At 41.0% G+C, this 25,300-nt stretch overlaps 1 protein-coding gene and 1 non-coding gene across 2 annotated transcripts in view; one reads left to right on the plus strand and one right to left on the minus strand.

The window, feature by feature from the left end:
* Positions 1-18,367: 18,367 nt before the first annotated feature.
* Positions 18,368-25,300, minus strand: part of LOC103178117 (A disintegrin and metalloproteinase with thrombospondin motifs 19) — a 197,640-nt gene continuing 190,707 nt past the window's right edge. The window contains 2 exon segments of the mRNA XM_042345176.1: positions 18,368-18,601; positions 24,501-24,678. Coding sequence (XP_042201110.1) covers positions 18,450-18,601; positions 24,501-24,678 — 330 coding nt within the window. The 3' untranslated portion in view covers positions 18,368-18,449.
* On the plus strand, positions 23,298-23,369 carry trnaa-ugc. Its single transcript has one exon. It is a non-coding gene; the product is annotated as a tRNA-Ala (tRNA).

Consider the following 25,300-nt stretch of genomic DNA (forward strand, 5'->3'; position numbering starts at 1 on the left):
TCATTTGGGTTTGAGCAGAGCAGTATATTAATAATAATCCTTGCATTTGATATAGCGCCTTATCACATCTTCAAGAGTCTCAAAGCGTTTCATAGAATATACTGTAAAGTGAATTTACTGTATATTTTGTGAGTGAAACACAGCAGCCAATTGCACTCAGCAATGTCCCATGAACATTCATGGATTGAAGGGACCCCCTTCCTCCCAGCTCGGTATCCAATCCGATCATTGTGAAACACACTGAGACATTATGCTACATGAAGGACAATATATAATCCAAACTGTTTTCTGTGCTGCATTTAGTTTATTCTTTACTTTGTATTGAATTTTGGTCATAACTACCCACAAAATATACAGTCAATTCACTTTACAGTATATTCTGTGAAGCGTTTTGAGATGTCTAGAAAATGTAATAAGGCGCAATATCAAATGCAAGGATTATTATTATTATTATAAACCTGCATCTTCTTCATCCTTTAGGTTCTGTTTGCTCTGGCACAAATGGGCTGCAACATTTGCCTCCAAAAGCAGCTGCTAAGCTTGATGGTATTTACTTTAAAGAGTCTTGAGAGATTTTGATGTGATTTAGGTGCTTACAAATAAATGCAAGTTCCTCCTGTAGTGACATTGGATATACAATAATTGAGCACTAGATGGCGCAGTTTATTCACCATGTCTGGCTTGGAGTTGGTACAGCACAGAGTCCGATGTTTTCTGACTGTGTTCACTGACAATTTTAGGTTTCCAATCAGATTTAGCTTATTTGATGTGCATAAGCTTTATATTTTATTTTTGCGTTTCAAGGTTACAGTCAACAAATTTTAACTTCATCTAAAATTGAAGTGATTTGTTTGTGTGCAGGCTGTGGGTGCTCACTGTGGAGTCCTACACATGCAGCCCCTTCAACTCTGCCAAATGGCATATTCACAAATTGTTTTTTAAAAAAAAGGTTGGCACAGCCTGTCCTGTCAGCAGATGGTATGGTAATAAAGCCACAAGAAAAAAATAGTGCAGCCCTAACCGCATAACCCTTACTTTATTTAACATTTTAAAATATTTAGCCGCTGGTACTCAGCTTGTGTGATACCCTTTATGCCGCAGTAATTTTTAAAACAGTTTTTTTCCCCAAGATGGGTGGGTCACGATGGGTTACTGTTCTCTCTTCCCTCTTAAATAACAATGTAATAATCCTTGCATTTGATATAGCACTTTATCACATTGTTGAGATGTCTCAAAATAGTCACAAAATATATTTTAGGGTGAATTGATTGTATATTTTGTGGCCAAAATGCAGCAGCCAATTGCACACAGCACACAGAAGTGTCCCACAAATAATTAAGATTGAGTGGCAAATTATTATTATTATTTTTTGAAGGGATTATTACCCAGGATTATTAAAGCGATCCGCCAATCGACCAACAGCCGAATGCCTACTTACTGCTAGGTAAATAGAAGGGTGTGGAGTAAGGAAACTTGCTTAAGGTTTCACCCTGCCCAGGAATCGAACCTGGGTCCTCTCCCTTGCAAGGCGTATGCTCCAGCCAATACAATACAGGACTCCACAAATTTGGTTGACATAGCTAATGCCCATCAGCAATAACCTTGAGCAAAGCTAGAATTATCAGCAGTGAAAACTGAGACCAAACACAGTGTCTGAGAAGACAACAACGCACAGGTGAGATACAAAACAGGTTGTTCAACCCAACTGGGAGAATGTCGCTCCAAATAGATGGGACTTGGACCTGAACTTTGCCCTTTACAACAACTACAGATTACATTTGTTTAGCGCCTTTCACACTGGGAAGAACAGTCAAGGATTTGCACCTGAGCTGGTGGTTGGGATGAGGAGGGGTGGACGGCAAGGAGGGTAGGAATAGGAGGGTGACTGAAGGTGGGATCGAAGAGAAGGCTCTTGAGACAGGCCTTGAAGGAGACAAATGAGGGGTGAGGCAAAGGGACAGTGGGATGGAATTCCAAAGTGTGGGGTCAGAAAGGCTGAAGGCCCGACCGCTGATACTGGGGCTGTCAGGGCCAGTGACGCGGAGCAAGCCAGAGTCCACTGAACGGAGAGAGCAGACAGGTCGGTATGGGGTGCACTTTAGTGCAAGTAGCTGATATTAGGAAATAAATCTAGATAACCCCACACCCCCACCGATGGCTCAATTGATCAAGGGACTGGTCAGTGCACAGCTGATCCATGCAGACCCAGATGCTCTGCCATTTGACCACTAGCTGAGTGCTAAGTTGGATTGATCCCAACTAGGGTATCAGTTGGTGTGCTACAATTGGTTTTGCAGCCTCCGGGATTAAAAAATGCAGCCAAGGTTCCTGCACCTGATGACTCTTCAGTGAAGTCTCCTGAAAGCTGTACAGACTGGGTGGGGACAGAATAGGTAAGGACAGGATTGGGCTCGGCTGTGATGTCTCTCTCGCCAGGTTCACTTCTGAAGAGCCAGAAAGCTTCCAGAAAGTGTGACCCTGTTCTCCAGGATGAACCGGGGCCTTGCGAAAAGGAAGGAAAATTGGAATGAGAGGAAGAATATGTAAAAAATGAAAGATTTCTGTAGTCTCACTTTGGCTGCTCAAGAGTGCTCGTTTGCCTGGGTGAGAGGCAATTCACAGTATGGTACAAAACTGTAATTCAAAAAAAAGCTCTGGAGACAGTAGGTGGCGCTAGCCAAAAACAAAATCCAGCCTATTCTATCTCTTAGATCTTGTTACTATATATAAATTCTTCTCATAGAGGGAGAGAAATTCCACCTGGGTCTATTTACATAGCACTTCAGAGTTTCCAAAATGTTGGCAAATTGTTGAGTTGAGTCTTAATGGTTTTCTGTAGTTCTGAAAAGACACGTACAGAAAACAAACAACTTCATAATTAAGACTGTTTTTACGAATTTGCCAAATTCTGGAAGTTCTTCGCTTTAAAGTTCTTCCCAAACTGAGTTGCTGAAAACTGACTTCCAAATTACAAGGGAATTTGACAACTCTGATAAAATTCTGCAGGATGGTTTTAAGGCTAAGGTCACAAAGATTTTGGACTAAAATCATGTACCTTAACTAGATTTAAAAAAACAAGAAGTTTAAAAGGCAACTGTGAGGTGCTCCATCCTTTGGGAATGTGAGAATGTGAGAAAAACTCAGTGTAGTTCCTGAATTGTAAAGGGGCTTTGACAAGAGATGTAAGAGAGGCACCACAGTTGAAAGTTTGTGAATTGTAGAGGGAGAGACAGGGGTAAGGGTCACATGGTAGGTGGTACAATATATGACTGACAGGCTATTGAGTATAACAAAATAAAAAGGTATTTTGACTTGTCATCTTTCTCTCTCTCTCGCTCTTACCTGAGTGACTTTAGATTCTGGGAATTTCTGAGGAGAACCTCACTCCACGAGATAGAATGGATGAGGTAAAGTTCATGGCAAGGTAGATTTTACATGGATCATGAAGGGAGAGTGCCTGATATACCTCAGCACCTTCTCTAGGCATCATCCTTAATTTTGAGGACTTCCTTCACAGTTAATTATCTTATTTATGAGTATCTATTGAGGTTCTCCCCTGGACAACCATTGTTTCCGAGCTGCGCATTGACTCTTGACCCTAATGGAAATATGTTTTGTGAAACACATGTTCACTTGGTTAGGATTTGTGCTCAAAGCTGGATAAGTGAAATATGGTTTCTGAATGAAACATTGATCCTAAAATTAATCCATAAGAGTCACAGATGGTAAAGGGATTATTCACCAGTTCTGAAATACAAATGTCAGGATTGGATATTGCAATGATTTGTGTATATACGTTTGATGCCTAGTCTCTTCCCCCAACACCCTCCCCACTGCTCACTTTGAAGAAGGATGGAAGGAGGAACTGGAAACCGAGGCTGAGCATCGAAACATCAGGTATCAGCATCCAGCCTCGGAAATGCTGTATGGATGGTTGTTCCACCTGGGAACACAAGTTGGAGCAATGGAAAAATGTTAGAAAAATAATTCATTTTGAGAGTTTTATTGAAAAAGGAAATGCAGTAGATTTTTTTCCAAAAATACACAAGGAATATGCACAATATGATTTATCGTTCAGTGTTATTTAGAAACTGATTATAAAGGGAAGCCTGGTACTAGCTTTAAGACTTCCAAAGTTTATTGGACTCATCAGATTGCCTCTATTCAGGGTTGCCACACATGTAGACATTTTTAAACTGCTTATTTAGTTTATATTAAAGCAAAGAATGGATTTTATCAAATCAAATCTCTGCTTCCTAACCAAGAGATGAGTCACTCTGTGAAGTAAGATGGAAAAATACAGCTTGGTGTTAGTTGAACATTTCAGAAAGTCAGGCTTTTTGTTTGTGTTCTTTTCATCATCATACAGAGTTTCATTCATTCAACTTCCCTGCACCACATTGCAAGAGCTCAAAAGCAGTGTGTTTTTGAGAACTGGTAATAAAAATTGAGTACCACAATTCAATGTTGCATCATAGGATTCATGCAGCATTACAGACATTGCCTCAAAATAGCATGAGTTCCATTAGTCTCACCATATGAAATGTGGGCAACTCCCGCCTACAAACACAGAGTCACTACACTTTCCAGCACATACTGTGAAGTGATAAAACACTGCATCAAATGCAAGGATAATTATTATTAGTAGTAAATGTATCCTTATCAGTGATAGGAACCACAATAATACTGTCGTTATATATGAATACCTGGAATAGGAAAGAGTGGAAATATTTCAAGGCACAACACAACACACCAAATAAAACAACTGGAAATAGGTATTTTCACCCATTAACCCATTAAAAGTTTTCCACTTTTCAAATACATGAGAAATGAACTGACTTCCACAGTTAAGGAAATTACAATCCAGAAGATGTAGAATAAATAATTACTCATAATAACAAAAGTTGCTCAGCACAAGTAACAGGTAACAAAAAAACACAGCCACCAACACAAAACAAACTTTGCAGTGTACAACTGGTAGGCAGCCAAACAGACACTGAACAATTGTCAGACAGGAGCTTATCAAGTCTCGATTGATTAATACAAAAGGCAAACACACAAAAACAATAATATTACTATTATTGTTTATAATTGAGCTTGTGCTACTCACACAATTGTACCATCTCAATCAACATATTTCCCATCCCAAAGACAGATGGAATTAGTCTGATTGAATGTCAGCACCATCTGGAATAATTCAAAGTGTTTCAAACTGTTGAAACAGGTATGTTCATTTAAGAAACAATAACAGCACAGTGCAATCATCCTGGCATTTGATGTTGTCGTATCTCATTGAAACATTTAGTGTAGTGAGTATATTTGGAGGCAATCTTCTAACGGCACCAATTTTATTTGGGGGATTGTTGGCCAGGACTCTGGGTAAAACTCCCTTCTCCTTTTAAATTGTGTCATGGGATCTTTAAAATCCATCTGAATAGGCAGATGGGAGCTCGTTTTAACATCTCATCCAAAGGCCAACACCTCTGACAAACCCCAGTACTGCATTCTAGTGTCAGCCTCGATCATGAGTTCAAAGTACTAACGTGGGGTTTGAACCTTCAACTTTCTGACTCAGAGATGAGAATGTTGCCAACTGATTCATATGGTTATGCACATTAATACTATTATATGTGGATGTCATAGAGCAGATGTGGAATTTACAAAATCCTCTGAGGTGAAATCATCCCTTAATTTAATTAATGTGATTAATGCCTGTTTAGAAGCAAACAGTATAGATACTTTAGTATAAAACCGACTATTCCTTTTCGATGCCCTGCAGTTGAATTTTGCACCTGCACTAAAAACTGTATAACAAATCAGTACAAAGGGAAATTAATTTATTGATCACAAATATCCTGGATAAATAAAGCAAACTAGTGATTTTGTACCATTTTTGAACAAATGTGTGTAACTGATGCACACGTGAAGGTGGGTTTAAGACCAGAGTCCCCAAATTCTACCAGTCTTAACCTATATGACAATTTTGTCTTAAAATTTAAAATCACACAGAATTGTAGAAACCTTTTTTTTATCATTTTCTAATATTGTACTATAGTGGAGTCCAGTAGTTCAGTGGTTAGAGCACTCGCCTTGCAAGCTCGAGACCTAGGTTTGATTCCCAGCAGGGCAAAATGTTGGGCAAATTTCCTTGCTCCACATGCCTCTGTTTACCTAGCAGTAAGTAGGAACCCGGTTGTTAGTTGATTGGCAGATCGCTTTTCCGGGGTTAATAATTCCTTCAAAAAAACTACTAATAATAAATTGGTCACTTCAATCCACAACTGTTTGTGAGACATTGCTGTGTGAAATTGGCTGCTGCATTTTGCCCGCAAAATATACAGTCAATCCACTTTACAATATATTTTGTGAAGTGCTTTGAGACGTCTTGAAGATGTGATAAGGCGCTATATCAAATGTAAGGATTAGTATTATTATAAATTCTTACACTGAGTCTCAATTTAGAAGTTTTTTTTTAAAACTATGACTGAATTTAAGAATATTTCACAGTTTTGTACATGCTTATCTTTTAAGACAAAATGGTCTTATGAACGAAGACGAGGCAGAATTTGGGGGTCTCTCATTTTGTAAGAGTCAGAAATCTCAGTCACAAATCTGCCATATATATTCTACAACATGTAAAAGTGCTATGCTTTATACAGCTATTGCAATTTGTTATTAATAATTGCAAAACAAAATGAATGTTCAAGATTCAGAACCCCCAGCCTAACTATTGCATTCACTTCAGAGCATTGTTATTTTCTTCTGATTTGTTCGTTTGCTGTTTAGCTGAGTGAATCTTGCCAGCACATCTGCTCTTGATCACCACCAATGGACTTGGTTAACAGCACCCTTGCGGTTGACCAAAGACCTAAATGATTGACTTACTTCAACACACTTGAGTTGTGATGGGAGGCTGAACTCTCTGTGGGAGTGCATCTTGCAATACAAAAGGAATGACAACAGCTGCTTCAGGCCAAAGGAGCTAAATACAAACACAATTGAAGAAATTACAGTACTTTGCATAGTAAGTACTTCTCCCACAAATTATCTGTTTTCTGGCTGCTTGATGAATTGTTTCAAAGTTTCCATCGAATGCCTCAAGGTGCTATTAGTACATTCAACAACAAAAACAACAAAATTACATTTTGTATAGCACCTTTCATGTCGGGAGGACGTCCAAAGGCACTGGACTATCAGAGTTTTGAACCTGAGCTGGGGTTCGGGATAGGGGAAGGTGGAGGGCAGAGCAGGAAGCAGGGTGATTGAAAGCATGGTCGAAGAGGAGGGTCTTGAGATGGGTCTTGAAGGAGGTAAGGGAGGGGGCGAAGCAGATGGACTGGGGGATGGAGTTCCAGAGGGTGGGGCAGAGTGGCAGAAGGCCCACCCGTCAATGGTGGGGTGGGCGAGGCAGGGGACGTGAAGCAGGCCGGAGGCCACGGAGTGGAGGAAGTGGGCAGGATGGTAGGGGGTTAGGAGGTCGCAGAGGTAGGGGGGAGCAAGGTCATGGAGGGCTTTGAAGGTGAGGACCAGGATCTTGAACTGACATGAGGAGGCGCTGACAGGAGCCAATCAGGGGAGCCTCGGTCTTGTTGACGTTCAACTGAAGAAAGTTAGCTCTTATCCAGGACTTGATGTCTGATAGAGTGGTCCTGGAGTCAAGGATGGAGTCAGTGAGGTAGAGTTGGGTGTCATCCGCATACATGTGGAAGTTGATCCCATGTCTGCGGATGATGTCACCAAGAGGGAGCATATAGATATTGAAGAGGAGGAGACCAAAGTCAGAGCCCTGAGGAATGCTACACAACAGTTCAGGGTCTAGAGGAGAAACTGTTTGAGGAAATGAAGTGCAGGCGGTGTGAGAGATACAATCTGAACCAATCAAGGACAGCACTGTGGAGGTTGAGGTGAGAGGAGAGGTAGTGGATGAGGATAGAATGGTCGATGGTGTCAAAAGCAGCAGAGAGGTTAAGGAGGATGAGGAGGCAGAGGGAGCCCTGGTCGCAGATGGACAGAATGTCATTTGTCACTTTGACCAGGGCGGTTTCTGTGCTGTGGGCGGCACGGAGGTCCGATTGGAGGGGTTCGAGAAGGGAATGGTGGGAGAGGAAGGAGGGAAGCTGAGAAATAACAACTCATTCCAGGACTTTGGAGAGGAAGGGGAGGTTGGAGATGGAGCGGTAGTTAGGGAGTAGAGAAGAGTCCAGGGAGGGGTTTTTAAGGATAGGAATGATGACAGCGTTTTTAAAGGGATGGGAACAGTACCAGAGGTCAGGGAGAGATTGACGATGTCAGTGAGTAGAGGGGCAAGGAGGTGCAGCTGGGAGGTAAGGAGGGGGTTAGGGTTGGCGTTGAGGGGGCAGATGGTGGGTTTCATGCGGGTTATGGTGGTGATGAGAGAGGAGGGGAAGACGAGTTCAAAGGTGTGGAAGGAGGGGTGGGTAGGGGCCGGGGTGGGAGGGGAGATGGGGAGAGGGTAGCAGATGCAGTGGCAGAGGCAGCTGATCGGATTCCCTTGACTTTCGATTCAAGGAAGTCCAGCATCGCCTCGCAGTTGGCATTTGAGGTGAGGATGGGTGAAGTGTAAGAGGGTGGGCGGAGGACCCGGTTTGTGTTGGAAAAGAGAAGCCTGGGTTTGTCCTTAGCCTCCAAGATTGTCTTGGAGTAGAACGATGATTTAGCAGAGGCGAGGGCGGAGCGGTAGGAATTGACATGGTCCAACCAAATCTACCGGTAGACAGCTAGTTTTGATTTAAGACAGGTGCGTTCAGCGGAACACACCTGGGCTTTAAGGGAGCGGAGGTGGCTAGTGTACCAAAGTGATTTGTGTGAGTAGGAGACAGTTTGAGAAGAGAGCGAGGGAAACTGTTCAGTATTCAGTACAGTGAATTGTCATCGTGTCCTGCACTTGACTTCCTGTATTGTAAATATCCAGCAATTATGCTGCAGCCTTTATACACTTTACACTCAGAGTCAAGCTCTGCTACTGTTAAGTACTCTGAATCACTCCCCCACATGAATAATAATAATAATCCTTGCATTTGATATAGTGTCTTATCACGTCATTGAGACATCCTAAAGTGCTTCACAGAATATACTGTAAACTGAATTGAGTGTATATTTTGTGGGCTTGAAGAGTGCTATATAAATGCAAGTTGTTATTGTCTTTAGTTCTCATTTCATTCCTGAATGTGGAAAGTGGCATGGTTTGTATTGGCTAATCACGAAACAGCAGATTATAATTTACATAAATGCCTTGTTTGTTCCAGTCCTTTATCTAAACTGAGTAGTATACAATCAGTATAGCTGGGTAGAGAAATTATATGTTGCTTATAAATCCTACAAAGAATCTATGATGGTAGCAGAGTGAATAGCAAATCATTCCTAATCCTTGTGCAGTACTTTCATGAGTAGCAGAATAAACATGGCAGATTTGTAACTGAGCAATTGTAAGACAATTGAGTGTATTGTAGTAACTTGTTGACTGCATGTACCAAAATCACCAATTGAGAATTATGATTTTTTTAAATAAAAATATTTTAATGCTTCATGCTGACCTTAATTTGCTATGGATGTAGTGATTACCTACGCTTTAACACGCGATTGTAGGAGGAAAGGAAGACTTAGAGAGACAAGAGTGTTTTGCAGTTCGGGGAGCGAATGAGTTAGGTGAGAAGATAGTTTACTGAATCTTGATTGCAACCTAGTGGAGCTGTGGGGAAGAGGAGTACTGTGTAAGTTGATGCCATTTGGGGCCTTGGACGAAGACAAGTTCAGCTGATTATGGACCAGTATCAAAAGAGAAAGATAAGGAATGTTGCAACAAAATGAAAGATTAAAGATTGCAGATGAGGGAAGGATCTTCTAGCAGACACCATTCTCTTCATATCCAGTTTGGCAATGAAAGAATTACAAGAGATTCCCCAGATATGTATCAACCACCATATTAAAATTGGAGCCAACATCATTGGAAGTTGAGGAGGAGAGAAGGATTGCAGATCTATAGCCATCACAATGTCATTGTAATGGCAAACAATGTCCTCTCTATCTGTGACCAGTGGTCCCTCTGCCTCCTCATCCTCCTGGATCTCTTTGCCACGTTCGACCATGCCATCCTCCTCCACCACCTCTCCTCCCTCATCCACCTTATTGGGACTGCACTTGCTTGGTTCGAGTCCTATTTAACCAACCGCTCCACTTCATCTCGGCAAATGGTTTCTCCTCCCTTCCCCGCCCGGTCACATGCAGGGTACCCCAGGTCTCCATCCTTGGCCCTCTTTTTTTCCTCATCTATATGCTCCCTCTTGGTGATGTCATCCGCCGACATGGGGTAAACTTCCACATGTATGCAGATGACACACAAATCTACTTTGCCTCCTCCCGCATCGACTTCAGGTCCGCCGATGTTCTATCAGCTTGTCTGCAGACATCAGGGCCTGGATGAGTGCAAACTTTCTGCACTGAATGTAGACAAGACGGAAGCCATATTCCTTGGCTCCTGTCAACTTCTTCACTATAATAATAATCCTTGCATTTTGATATAGCGCTTTTCACGTCTTCTTGACATCTCAAAGCGCTTCGCAGAATAGACTGTAAAGTGAATTAACTGTATGTTTGTGGGTGAAACGCAGCAGCCAATTGCGCACAGCAGTGTCCCATAAACAGTCGTGGATTGAAAATGACCAATTTATTATTGTTTTGTTTTGGAGGGATTATTATTAGGTGTTTGGAGTAAGGAAACTTGCCCAAGGTTTCGCCCTGTGAATCCTCAACTTCCCTCGGCTCTCCCTCAGACTCACCAAACCAGTGCGCAATCTAATCATCCGGTTCGAACCCCAGCTGTCCTTCCTCCCCCACATCTGGTCACCTTCGTCCACCTCTGCCACATTTTCCGCCTCCTCCATATCCACAGCTCACCAGTTTTGGCCAGGCTCCACTGGCTCCCCATCACCGCACGGATCGATTTCAAGATCCTCACACTCGTGTTCAAATCCATTCACTCCCTGGCACCTCCCTACCTCTCTGACCTCCTGACTCCTCATTCCACTACCCGGCGCCTCCACTCGACTAGCACCGGCCTCCTGCTTGTCCCTCGGACTCTCCGCCCCACCATCAGCCACTACGCCCCGAAACAGTGGAACACTCTCCCTCAATCTCTCCGCCTTGGCCCCTCTCTCCCCTTTTACAACTCCCACCTGAAAACCTTCCTTTTCGACTGTGCTTATGATCACTTCTCCCCCTACACTCCACTGACTTGGAGTCAGGCTCCGCCACTGTTAATTGTTCTGAGACGTTACTCTGCGTGGAGGGTGCTTAACTGCAAGTTGTTAAGTTGTTGTTGTTATGGTTAAATGGGTCAATTAACCAGTACTTCCACCACTCAACAGGTGCTTGAAACTCCTCCAAGGGCAGCCCCCTATAACACCGAAACAACAATTGCTTTATCATAGGAAAGCAACACATGAAATGTCTAGTTCTTCATCTGTGCCTATGGTCACCACCGCCCCTCCCCTCTCTCCCTGGCTTTGGTCATGCTCCTCCACTGTCAAGCACCGTGGGATGCTGCCCTGCGTGAGGGACGCTATATAACTGCAAGTCTTTGTAGTTTAGAATTACTGCCTTCATTTTAATTACATTTTAGGATAAACCTCCACCATCTGTGACCACTCTTTGTTTTATAGTTGATTAAGAATCACTGTTCGCTGGTCACTCTGTTCCATTCCATTTGCACACCTTGATACCTGCCTTACCATCAGCAGAAAAGAAATACAATCTTTCCCCAAGAACTGCTTCTTGAGGTCCTGCTTTCGTAATCAACTTACTAATAAGCAGGTTTGGAATGTCAACCAGAATGGTATGTTATTTATACACGCTATTACACTATTATAATCATTCTCCTCAGGAGTGCCAGAATCACACCTTCATTGGCTCCATAACCTTTTATAAAAAGGATACTTAAACTGCTTTGGGACAAACAGTGAAGGTTTGTGTACATGGTGTAAATGTATAGCATTACGATAAGCAGAGTGTGATTACAATTACCTTGTGAGACTTGGTCTCTGCTGTTTACAGGCTTTATTCAGTGCTTTTTGGGGGTCAGACACATGAGGCTTGGGGGACACCAGAATGTGTTTTGAGGTGCTGCTGGCATTCAACCCGCTAAAACCACACAGCTTCATCTTAGTTCCATGTTCCACAAGGACACCTTTGATCATTTATTCATCTCCATCATCTCCCATATCTCCCTCCCCACTGACAATATCACCCTTGGTATAAATGAGTCCTCCATTCCTTCTCAAATTCTTTCAAGTCTTCTGGCTCTTTCCCCCACCATCTATTAAACCGCTCAATGTTATATATCCCTCTCCTACACCCTTAACATCGTCATCCATATCAAATCCGAAACTGCTACCATTTCATTAAAATCCCCATGGTACATTTGTTAAAATGTAAAGCCCTCTGGGATTCTACCCTGCTTGAGGGGGCGCTATATAAAAGTAAGTTGTTGTTATTGTTGCCATCTTTGATTGTTGGGTCCTGACCCAACTGTTCAGCGCCTTGGGACGTCCTCCCGATGTGAAAGGCGCTCTATAAATGAAAGCTTGTTGTTGTTGTTGTTAAAATCCAGGTTCATTGTCTATGCCTCAGATAGGATGAAATCTGGCCACAATCCACAGCCAGATCAGATGGGACCATGTCAAAATTTAGATCCTTTTCCTCTCCTTTTGCTGTAGGATCATCTTGGAGGGCAAACACTGCCTCATGGTATCAACCATTCCTGAAACAGCTCTGGTCAAAATCACTGATGACATTGTTTTTGACTGTGACCTTTGCTTCTTTATCCTCCCTGATCTCTCTGCTACTTTCAATCACCTCATCCTTCACCACATCTCCTCCCTGGTACACCCCCTCAACTCTTTCGTGGTTTCTTTCCTACCTGCTGTTGCAGTGTCTTCACAATGTCTCTTCACGCCCACCCACACAAGATCACATGCAGAGTTTGTCTGGGCTCTATCCCCAAACCTCCCCTTTTCAATATCATCTGCCTCTGCCATTACCTCATGCCAGTAGTGGCAGCCCAAACCCTAATCTACGCCTTGATCACCTTCAGACTTGTCCTGCTTGTTGACCTCTCTTCCCCCATCCTCCACAGGTTCCAGGTCATCCTCCGTAATGCAATGCACATGCATTCCTAGAACTGAATGCTCGGAATCTGCCCTCCCCTTTCATGATCCATTTCAAAATGTACCTCTTTGATGCTTTTGGTTATCTTTCCCCACCCCATCTCCCTTGGCTCCCACCCCTAGCTCGGATGCCCATCCAGAAATGTGAATGTGCTTTGGGGATGTGAAAGACACTGTATAATTGTAAATTGTATTGTATTAGCCTGTACACCCTGATGGCCGTTTACTCAGTTGTGCGCAGATAAACTGTGCTCGCGTTGCTGGAGTCACCAGTGCAGCGAGGTGGGTTTTGAGATGTGCATGCATGCGCCATGAACAGCAACAAATTGCATTTATTTTATGCCTTTTACATAAGGAGGATGTTCCAAGGCGCTGGACAATGAGAGGTTTGCATTCGAGCTGTGGATTAGGATCAGAGTGGGGTGAAGGGCAAGGGGGTTGATGGAGGGAAGATGACCTAAGACATGGTTGAAAAGGAAGGTCTTGAGATGGGTTTTGAAGGAGGCAAGGGAGGGGGTGAGGTGTTCCGGTGGGGGTGGGGTAGAAAAGCTAAAAGCCCGAACACTGATAGTGGAGCAGGCAGGGCGGGAGACATGGAGCAGGCCAGTGCCTACAGAGCAGATGGAGCAGGCAGTTTGGTGAAGTTTGATTAGATCACGACATTGAGTAAAGATAGTGAATATATTTTTATAAATGAAATTCATATGAAAATTGTTTCTTTACCGATTGACTATCACTCAAAGAAACATGTATTTATCATTGAAAATCTTTGGTTTTAAAAACATCAATTTTAATAGTGCTTGAACACTATGGACAGACCGGGTCACAGTCCGCTTTAGCCAGACGCCAGTTAACCCTGGACTGCGGGTAACTCGAACAAAACGTCCGGCCTCGATTCATTTGCATTCTTGCCTGTTTTAAATGTGCCAGTTAATCCCGTCAAAATGCCGTGCTGATCGCCGCCTAATATACTCATTCTGTGTGTCAAGCAGCTCCAGGATGGAGATTGACGGCGTATAAGATCGATTGACAGCAGACTCGGCCATTCACAAGCGGCTGGAGTTGGGCTGTCAATCAGTGAGGGGGCTAAGGAATAAGGGAGGGAATGGGAGAAGTCAAGTCACGATTGATTGACAGCTAGAGCTGCTTGTGAATGGGTGGAGCCCAAACATTTACAAGCGGCTGCAAGGCTGTCAATCACCTGAGTGCCATCGCTAATTGGTCCCCTTCCCGTCCAATGGGAATGGCAACGGGAGGAAGTGCCGCCCCTCCACTGCTGAGCGGGAAGAAGAAAAGGAAATTTGGCTAACATGGGACGCCGCTTAAACTGGACAAACGGTCGTCCCTGATGTATCCGACTTAACCGACTTCCACTGTATTTGATAAGAGCGCCTTTCACGTCCAGAGAATGTCCCAAAGCACTGCATAGGATTTACTGTAAAGTCTAGTGACTGTGTTTTTTGATAAGCAACCATGTCAGGCAATTTGCACATAGCGATGTCCTAAGGCAGGCATGAGGTGTATGAGCAATTTTATTTGGAGGAATGTTGGCCAGGACACCAGGAAAAGCTTCCTTTCAAACAGTGCCACGGAATCTTTAGTGTTGACTTGTACAGGAAATGGGATCTTGGCTTAACGACTCCTCAGAGGGACGGATAATCTGATAAAGTTTTATGCTTATATGGACCAATGTTCGTCATGCTGTGAGGAAGTAAAGTTTTAATAACTAAATAATTATAACAAAAATAATACACAAAACCACAATATTCTGTAATATTTTCAGCGGCATAAATTATGTTCATTTTACTTTTGCCAAGATTTGTTGGGGTGAATATTTTTATTTTCATGGTGCGGCTTGTTGGGAGATGGAATACTTCTGCGCTGTAAACTTCCTAAGATTCTAAGAAATGCTGCACCTGTAGGACAATGTTTGGAAATTGTTAACGAAAGCAATCGATTGGCTGAGCAAATAAAATATATTGAAAATGGATCCACTGTAGAAAGTGACTGGTCTTTTTTTTAATGTTGTTTATTCTATGATTGTACAAGAATACAGTATAAAAGCTCAGGGAGATGCCTGCAGGGCGTAAGTAATACAGAGTAGCTGATCAAGCACATACAAATACGTGGCAAATCCTGTTACAATTGGCATTTTTTTTTCATACATGGATTTGAAAGCAAGGAAAGGATCACAACAATAAAGGGGAAAGAAAATTCAAAATTACACTTCTAAAGAGCTAGTCTCAATTTTACACAGATCATTTCAAGTATCAGCACCTAACATACGAATTCTAAATTCAGAGACCTGCAAAATGCTTTTTACTGTGACCATGATTCTGGACAAAGTTGATATGAAATTATTTTCAAGAATTAAATAGCTTTGCAATATATTTTTCAAATAAATCACAGTACAAAACTACAAGAGGCATCCGAAAGAATGCTATACCTCCCATTTACACACAGTAGCAACCCTTTTGTTTTAGACCAAAACAATGAGCTTTTTGTTCTGAATTTCATTTATTTATTAAAAGTTATTACACAGGAGACCTGAGCATCCCCCCCTATATGAGTAACTTAAGCTGTTAAAATAAAATTGCCCATGAGATCTGGAGCTTTTGGAGTTTGCATGTTCCACTGCAGAAGGAACTTCACTAAAACCCATTTGTTTGTGCCACAATATTTCAAATGCAGTTGAGATACTTTGCTCACAGGCTCACATGGACACTGGATTCTCAAAACTAACTATATTTGAAAGCCAGGGGATGGTATTCTGGAAGGATGAGATCAAATGAGCAAAGGGTTTTCTACATCCGAAACTCTCTTGTGATCACCTCGCTGTTTAGTTACTAAGGTTTATACAGAAACAAACTTTGTGATTAATAATACACAACTGTTCCCAGTGGGAATTCTCCTTTGAAATGGGGTGACTTGTTGATTTTAATTACTTGACACTGTTTTTTCTGAGAGGTCCTGGATATATTAACCTCAGTCCTGAGAAAGAGAGCGAGGATTTCTACTAAGTAAATCTTGACATTTTATCAATATGAAGTGTCCAGATAAAACACTCGCCATTTAGTTTAGAAATATAATTGACTGGATGACTACAAACATTGGTGTTTGTGTGAACATTGAATAATATTCCTCCCAGGGTCCTGGCCATATGTTTGTAAATAAGTAAGAAATTACAATTTCTTATATCACGGCCCAATGATTTTGCTCTCATGTAAATCAGCTTAGCTTTCGCTTTTAATAGTAAATGGAAATCCTTGCCCTGCGAAAGTATTGTATTAAGTGCCAGTTCTGGAGCATGTAATAACATTCCCCAGGGAACTGGAAGGGATAGGGGGAAGGAGTGGCACACACAAATACACACATCTGACTTAACTATGGTCAGATTGGTAGAAGCTACACCATTGCTGATCCCAAAATGCACCTTGAGATATTACTGGAATTGAAGCACCTAAACCAGTATGAAGCACCAATGACTATGCTCCGTGAAGGGGAGGCATAGGAAGTAAACGGGGTGAGGCTGGCTCTATTGTGAAATGCCTATTAAAGGGTAGTCGATTTCTCTATGGTGAACATTATTCATGTACATAATGTGACAACCCATAAGTGATACAAAATCTAAACTTGTTATAACAATAGGCAGCCCGTCCATACAGTACTTGTTTGTATTAATGCATTGTGACAACTGAGTGAGGATCCTACCCTGAGGAAAGGAATAAGTAAAATGAAAAAAATACACAAAGATGGCAAACATCAACCTGCACTGCTCTTGATCACCCCTATTGTGAGTCCAACCCAAGAACAGTGGATGCAAGAGCTGTTGAAAAGCACAGTTTTAAAGGGGAAAGACATGGGAAAGGGAACATTTTTGACAACAGGTCTGCACTGCAATTTGCAGTGAATCTCTCAGTGGTAACTGGTGGGGGTAGAGAACAAACACATAAGCATCACTGAGGAAGAATGTTTAAACAGTAATATATCCTGCAGTTTTTTTTCCAACTTTCACTATAAAAATGAAGTTATATGCAAGTTAATTTAACTCATGCACAAAGTATATTTGGTAGTGAGAAATAATCATCTTGATTTCCATTGGTGTTTATCACACACTGATCACTAATACTAATATTTCTTCCCTCCCGGTCATAGTTTACAATGGGAAATGCCATTTGCTAATTATTGCTGATGGGAAATATCATTATAAACACATAACAAAAGAGCTCACTAGTCTCAGGGGATCAGTGCAGGCCAGACCACCTTGTTTGATTTTTTATTCACAAAAATTTTTCCAAAAGTTGAAAACATTCAATTTCACGGCCTTTTCCTGTTGCATAAATTTCCTATTTTGAATTAAAATGACACTTAGCAATGTACACAGAAGGGGTGAGAGATTGTCAAAGTAGGAGATATACAACTCACATACTGTGTATGAAAATTCATATTCTGAGCTAAAATTCATAGAATTTTTTCAGCATTCAGACAGTGAAAGGCTTAGCTGCTATTTCTGTGCAGCCACAATGTGCCGTTTCATGTAGCGTTACGAAATTCTAAATTTAAACTACTAATATGAAGTTTTACAATATGTGTTGACTTTAATCTGAGACTGTAGAACAGTGTTTCGCAATGACCGCCATGACAAGATCATGGCCTGTCTACACTAGAGATCTCTAGATAGTGCGACCTGACAATTTATTAATGGTCCACCACGTTTTAAGAATAAACTTAGCTGGTCCCTAGTATCAAAATGTTTTGAGAAACACTGCTGTAGAACCTTTAGACAGTACCTGAATGATGCAAAAGTAATTCAGTGTTGAGCTCTACAGTGTTTTCTCTCAAGTCACTGTTTTCAAGCAAATGTAAATTGTCATAATTACACGTCACAATAATTCTGATCTTCAATATTCTGTTTTAGGCTTTCTCTACTGGTAATGCAATGAATACAGTAACTGTTGATTTTCAGCTCATGTCAAGGATATTCACAAAGACATGAGCCTCCACATGAAATACATTCTGTCAGTTGTCAAGTTATTGTCAGTTTGCAATGAATGGACCCAGCTTAGATACAAAAGGTAAAATATACGTGATATTAAAATTCACTGAACAGCATTTTGAAACAAATCTTGGTAAACAAAAAAATAAATTAAAATGAATAAATTATACCTAATACATCAGTACCTTGGTCTAAACAAGTTGTAGTTCTGCATTTTCATAAATTAGATTGTACTTATAAAAATAAGTTCAGTGTTCATGCAATGCAAGATGTCAACTCTTGTACTGTAGCTTTTGTGCATAGAAGTCTCTACAGGTCTCACAGCAGCGTTGATACCACCGCATGTCCTGACAAAGATTTGTCTCTCGAATTATTTTGCAATAGACTTGCCACTGGTCCTTCAAACACTTGAATGTCAATGCAGCTATTGAAATAAAAGGATATTTTTAAATTTATTGCAATTAATACATTTTAAATACACCAATTTCTGTTCTTTTCTTACCCCTCCCCCCATGAAAAAGCAAAGCATAATAAAATTAACATTTTGTTTAAACTCTCTTCAATTCAATGACTGAATAACTAGAAGAATGTTTACAGAATCACATTTAAATTTTACAGATGTTCTTCTGGTTTGTTTGCAGAACCTGTACCTAGGGGCAGGTGTTACTAATAATTGGGCTTTGCCCTGGGCAAACTGCAACCAACTCTCTTCTGAAACCCCTCTACCTTGCCCTTCTCTCTGCTGTCAAAACTCATCTCTTTGACAGTGAATTTGGCCCTCTCCACCTCCCCTCATCCCCAGTCTCTCCCCCACCTCAAGCTGCCACTCCATCTCTGTAAATTGTTTTCCAATGTTCTCCCTATGTGAAAGGCATTATTTAAGTAAGTAATTGTACTTCTACGGTGTTAGAAAAATACTTGATCCCCTAAATCCATGCATGCAATTATATTTTATTAGCAGTAATTTTGAGAGCTAATACGATTTGTTGCAAAACAAGTCAATGAGGACTGTATTGGAGACCTTATCCAAGACTCTAGAGCAGTGCTCAGGGAGTGCTTCATTGTCTAAGGTGCCGTTCTTCAGATGCGACATTAAACCCAGGTCATGTCTGACTGTTCAGATGTATTTTGAAGATCCCATTGCACTGTTAGAAAAGAGAAAGGTGTTCCTCCCAGAGCATTGACCAATAATCCTCCAAATAAATTGACCATTCACTTCATGGCTGTTGTGGGATCTCACTGTGTGCAAAATAGCTGTGACGTTGGCCAACAAATGCACAGCCACTACGCTTAAAATAAATTATTTGTCTTTTTAACTTTATAGGCATTTTAATAAATGCAAAGTTTATTAAATACATTTCTGGAGTTGTAATACACTGTAAATGATACCTATTATGCTACTCCGTGGGAAGTATTACACTGTTTATTGGACTGCAAAATTATATACATACAGACTTTAGTGCTGAAATTGATATTGTTTTTTCAAATGCTGTTCTTTATATTTGTTGTGTCAACTTTATCCCCATTTAATTTAAAACTGGAATTTCTAACACAAAACACACATGCACAAAAATGTAATATTTCTCAAATGGTCAGACGTATGAAACCAATTATCAAGTTGTTCAGAAATACCAGTGCACGGTGCAGCAAAGTCTGCCTACTGGCGAACAGTGCTCCCATGCTGGGTGTGATGTCTGTTTCCTCTTAGTCTGTACTGTGATGATACCTGGTGTGATGTAACCTATGCAATCTCTTACATAAGAGTTGACAAGTGCTAGAAACCAACAGGTTTGATTTACAGAGACTTCCGTGGAAAAGGAGAACAAGTAGCTTGTGGGTTCAGAGTAAAACTGCAGCCAAGACAGGTATGGCAGACAACACTGGGCCCCCACCCTTTGGAACTTCCTCCCCTATCCCTCCATCTTGCTCCCTATCTCTCTCTCTCTCTCTCTCTCTCTATGTCTTTAAATGTTGCCTATTGACCTCCTCTACGAAAGGGCCTACGCTTATCTCCCCACCTCTCAGCATCCCGGTAAAGTGCTCCACGAGTTTGTCGTAAGTGAAGGGATCTATATTAATACAAGCTGTTGTTGTATAAGGGTTAAGGCCATTCACCTCAGGGCGTCTTATGAGATCTTGCTTGTACTGCCACATTTGCCTACAAAACAGTTGCTTGTAATTGACAGTAATATACAGTCAATTCAATTCATAGTATATTCTGTGAAATGCTTTGAGACATCTTGATTATTATTATTATAATATTATTTGTGAAGTGCTTTGAAATGTATGTAATGATAAAGTGCTAGGAATATGTAATTTATTCTTCGTTACACAATCAGTGAGCTATAATCTCAGATCTACAGATCTAACCTGGTGCACAGTGTTTGATTCATGCTGAGATTATGTACATCAAATAATTTATCATACATAATAGCTGAAATCTTTGATCCCTTTATCACAACAACAACCACAACTTGCATTTATACAGCTGTCTTCATGTGGGGTAGGGTCCCGGAGCGCTTCACAGTGGCGGAGTCTGACAACGAGCCAAGGAAAGAGGGAGATGGGAGGTGACCATAAGCACGATCAAAATAGGAAGGTCTTCAGGTGGGATTTGAAGGTGGGGAGGGATGGGGGATTGAGGGAGAGAGTTACAGAATTTCAGGGCATAGTGGTTGAAGGCACAGCCACTGATGGTGGAGCGGAGGGCACAAGGAATAATTAGGAGGCTGGAGCCAGCCAAACGGAGGTAGTGGGTGGTGGAATAGGGAATAAGCAGGCCAGATAGGTTGGGAGATGTGAGGGAATTAAGTGAAGTTGTAAAGATGTATTTTGGACTCCAAAAGCATCAGGGTTGACTGGATCACACCTAACGTTTTCGCCTATCTTTCTCCTTCAGGAACTGATAGATATAATGTTTATTTCCAGAATGTTTGGTTTTAATACAGTGTTTTTCAACAATTTAAAGGTTTTCTTTTTTGGAGTCAAATTTGCAGTATTTGTTAACAGATTTCCTTATAAAGAAATTAATGAAATTAATGACACCTTTCAATAACAGGACGTACTTCATTCTGATCCACAGGAATGACATTCTGACTCAACTTACTTTTCATTAGGGTCAATAGGAACTCTAACAGGATTTCTTATTAAAGAGTTTACTTCAAAATTGCTATAAATCATAACCTAACCTCTCTTATATTGAGGTATCTTGTTGAGCCATGATAGATTACAGTGCTTCCAGACCTACATCAGTTAACGTATGAACTGGACTGTTGCCTGTAGTTTATCTTTGTCACAAAACACACCTAAATTCTGAGGTATTCGAGCATATTTTGAGAGAATCACAACACGATTTATAAATAGGGAATTCTGGAATTGTCATTGTTGAACTCCACCTGCTGAGAAATCAAACTCAATTTTCACTTCCATGGTTTTCATTCGATCAGATTTCCAGAAATCAGCACCAATCCAGCTGGATTTCTAGAGGGTAGACAGGAGCTCGTAAACTGAACACTTATCTTAAATCAACAACAACAACTTGCACTTATATAGTGCCCTCCATGCAGGGTAGCATCTCAGAGCGCTTAACAGTGGCAGAGCCTGACTCCAAGCCGGGGCAAGGGGGGAAGTGGCAATAAACACGGTCAAAGAGGAAAGTTTTCAGGTGGGACTTGAAAGAGGGGAGAGGAGGGGAGAGAGAGGGCAAGGCGGAGGGATTGAGGAAGAGTGTTCCAAAGTTTTGGGGTGCAGTGGCTGAAAGCACGACTTCCGATGGTGGGGTGGAGGGTGCAAGGGACAAGCAGGAGGTTGGTGCCAGTCGAACCGAGGCGCTGGGTGGTGGATTGGGTAGTGAGGAGGTCGGAGAGGTAGGGAGATGCCAGAGAGTGAATGGATTTGAATGAAATCCTCTATATAATAACAATATTAAGCCTTGCATTTGATATCACATCATTGAGATTTTGCTGTTAAGTTTTGTAGGCAAATATACAAAACATAGCTAAATTGCACATAGCAATATCCCACAAACAACTATGAAGTAAGGGACACTCTTTTTTATTTGATGCTTGATGTCAAATGTCAAAAGATTCAGTGGATACATAAAGGTAAAAATCCTAGTGCATTTACTCAAGAGGACATTCTTTTGAATCTACATGGTGCTCAGACTGTACTATTTGCTCATGATGAAGCCCTTATTATTTAGCATGTTTGATTCACTCCAAGGTAACAATCTACTGTACACAGATACAACAGTTTAGATGTAACAGGTAAAGAAATTAAACAATACACTCAGTTTTGTCACAACAGTTACACAGAGGCTGTAACCACTTTTCTTTGAAGCATAAATAGATCTTTATAGTTACAACACTTCAACATATGTGTAAAATTAGTGATTAACATTTCTCCATCTGTAGAACATTATAAAACGAAGGCAATTTCTCCTCCTTGCGTACCAAGGATGTGACAAGGCTACTAAAGTGTCATGTATATGGTATATTTAATAAGATAGAAATCTACAATGACAAGAAGGTTTATTCAATACTCTACCTGTTTTGTTATATTATTTGTGCGTCTCCTAACAAGTAGGTGACAAGATGGGCTTGCACACTTGTTCGAGACGCCGTCTGGCGTGAAGAACACTATATAAATGCAAGTTGTTGTTGTTCTTCATGTGAATGCAGATAGGAGCCTTGAAATACCAATACACTGTAAACTCCTGCAACTTCAACTGTGGACTGGCTTCAAGCCCAACCAGAAAATCACACCCACCAACCAGACTTTAGTTATCATCTGTTTTTAGTTATCAGCTGACCTCACCAAAGATGTGATACTTACACCAACAGCATTTTTTTTTTTTGTTCAGCTGGGTACCTGATTCATGGAAACCCATCATCATGTTAAAGAGTATCCAAATCAAGCTACTGGAAGGTTTTCATATGCAGGGAAATTTCCCTGTGCCTGGAATGGAGTGTACAAGGATGCACCCTGCTCACTTAATATTGGCAATAATGGAACATCAGGTATCATATGTTGCAAGTTTCATCCCACTATGTGTAATTAATGCTCATTTTCATTGCATAGTTTCTTCGTTATTTATCAATGGAAAAGTTATTTATCAATGGAGTCCTGTAGCTCAGTGGTTAGAGCACTCGCCTTGCAAGTGAGAGACCTGGGTTCGATTCCCAGCAGGGCGAAATGTTGGGCAAGTTTCCTTACTCCACATGCCTCTGTTTATCTAGCAGTAAGTAGGAACCCGGTTGTTAGTCGATTGCCGGATCGCTTTTCCGGAGTAATAATTACTTAAAAAAAAAAAACAATTGGTAACTTCAATTCACACCTGTTTGTGGGACACTGCTGTGCGCAATTGGCTGCCGTGTTTCACCCACAAAATATACAGCCAATTCAATTTACAGTATATTCTGTGAAGCGCTTTGAGAGACATCCCGAAGACGTGATAAGGCACTATATCAAATGCAAAGATGACTATTATTATGTCCAAATTCCAGAATACTGTCGTTATAGATTATAATATAATAATAATCCTTGAATTTAATATATAATAATAATCTTTGCACTTCTGAGGCCTGTTCACCTCAGAACGTCTTCACAGTTTTTCTGTAAAATCTAGTAAAGATCTAGTGAATTTGAAAGCCAATTTGTTCACACCAGTAACCCACAAACAGCCATGAACTGAATGACCTCTTATAATAATCTCATCATTGAGACATCTCAAATTGCTGCACAAGATTTACTGTAAAGTGCAGTGACTATGTTTTTGGGATACAGCAATATCCCACTAACAGCCATGAGATGAATGATCAATTTTATCTGGGGGAATGTTGGCCAGGAGAAATTCTCATCTCTTTTTGAATAGCACCAGGGGATCTTTAACATCCATCTGAACGGGCAGATGGGACCTTGTCTCATCTGAAGGACTGCCTCCAACAATGCAGTAATGCACTGAAATGTCAAGCTGAAATATGAACTTAAACGTTCTGAGGTGAGGCTTGACTCAGAGGTTAGAGTGCTGCCAACTGAGCCAGATTGACACACAAATTTAATCCATGTTAATTATCGGACTGTAAGATAAAAACAAACTATTGCATTACATGGATAACAATTTGCTATTCAAATAGTTTTGAACCTGTTGTTAACTGTTGGTACATTTACTTTGCATTGGCTGGTTGTAAACATTTTAACTTTTGACACAACAGAAAATGAAACTATGATTAAAAACCATTACACATGTTGGTTCACCATAGCTCACCAAATGAAACCACCCCACTGACAAAGAGTAAAGTAATAACTAGGAAATTGCTACATACCTAGTCTGGGAGATGTGATGGTATTCACATTGACTTTTTCATTGCAGGGCTGCATGTGGCAGGGTCTATAGGCTGCAGGTTTTTCTGATGGGAAACAATCATGTCCATGTCTTCCAGTCACTTTGTGCATACACTGGATCACTCTTGATTGCATTCCCTTTCCACAGGTAACTGAACACTGCAGACAAAGACAACGGATATTGCTGGAAAGTAACTCTTTCTGAATTTGGTAACTTCTTGCTTGGAACATTCCTAGATCTGGGATACATGCAGTCCACTGTTATAACAGACCTGTGGTGTGCAATCTCACTCTCTCTGACCTCAGTGAGGATTGCTGTACAGTACAGGAGCAAATCGTATTTTACTGAGTCAAAAAAAAGCCTTGGAAGTGAAATTTGACAGACATCAAATTTGGGATTGGAATGAAATCTTTACTGGGGATTGAACAGATACACTGTGACTTAACTTCTGGGGGTATTTAATAATCAATCCAGAAGGATTCTTCCCCTTAATGTTTACCTTAAACCAATGTATCAAAAGATAAATTGCTGTCGGAGAACTAAAGGGCAGAGACTTTTGATTTCTGCATGAAGAGAGATTATTGACCACCTTCTTGACCAGAAATTAAAGGACAGTGATGGCATTTATTGTCTGGGAGATAAAGACCTCTGATTGTATTGACTGTCTGCCTCTGCCTATCTCAAAATAAATATTTGGCTATAACTGATTTAATTTCTGGCAATCACTGATTTCAGGGCCAAAAGCCCTTAATGTGGTAAAATCTAGTTAATGAGGTTAAT

The sequence above is a fragment of the Callorhinchus milii genome, unplaced genomic scaffold, assembly GCF_018977255.1.
Source record: "Callorhinchus milii isolate IMCB2004 unplaced genomic scaffold, IMCB_Cmil_1.0 Scaffold32, whole genome shotgun sequence".
Taxonomy (NCBI): domain Eukaryota; kingdom Metazoa; phylum Chordata; class Chondrichthyes; order Chimaeriformes; family Callorhinchidae; genus Callorhinchus; species Callorhinchus milii.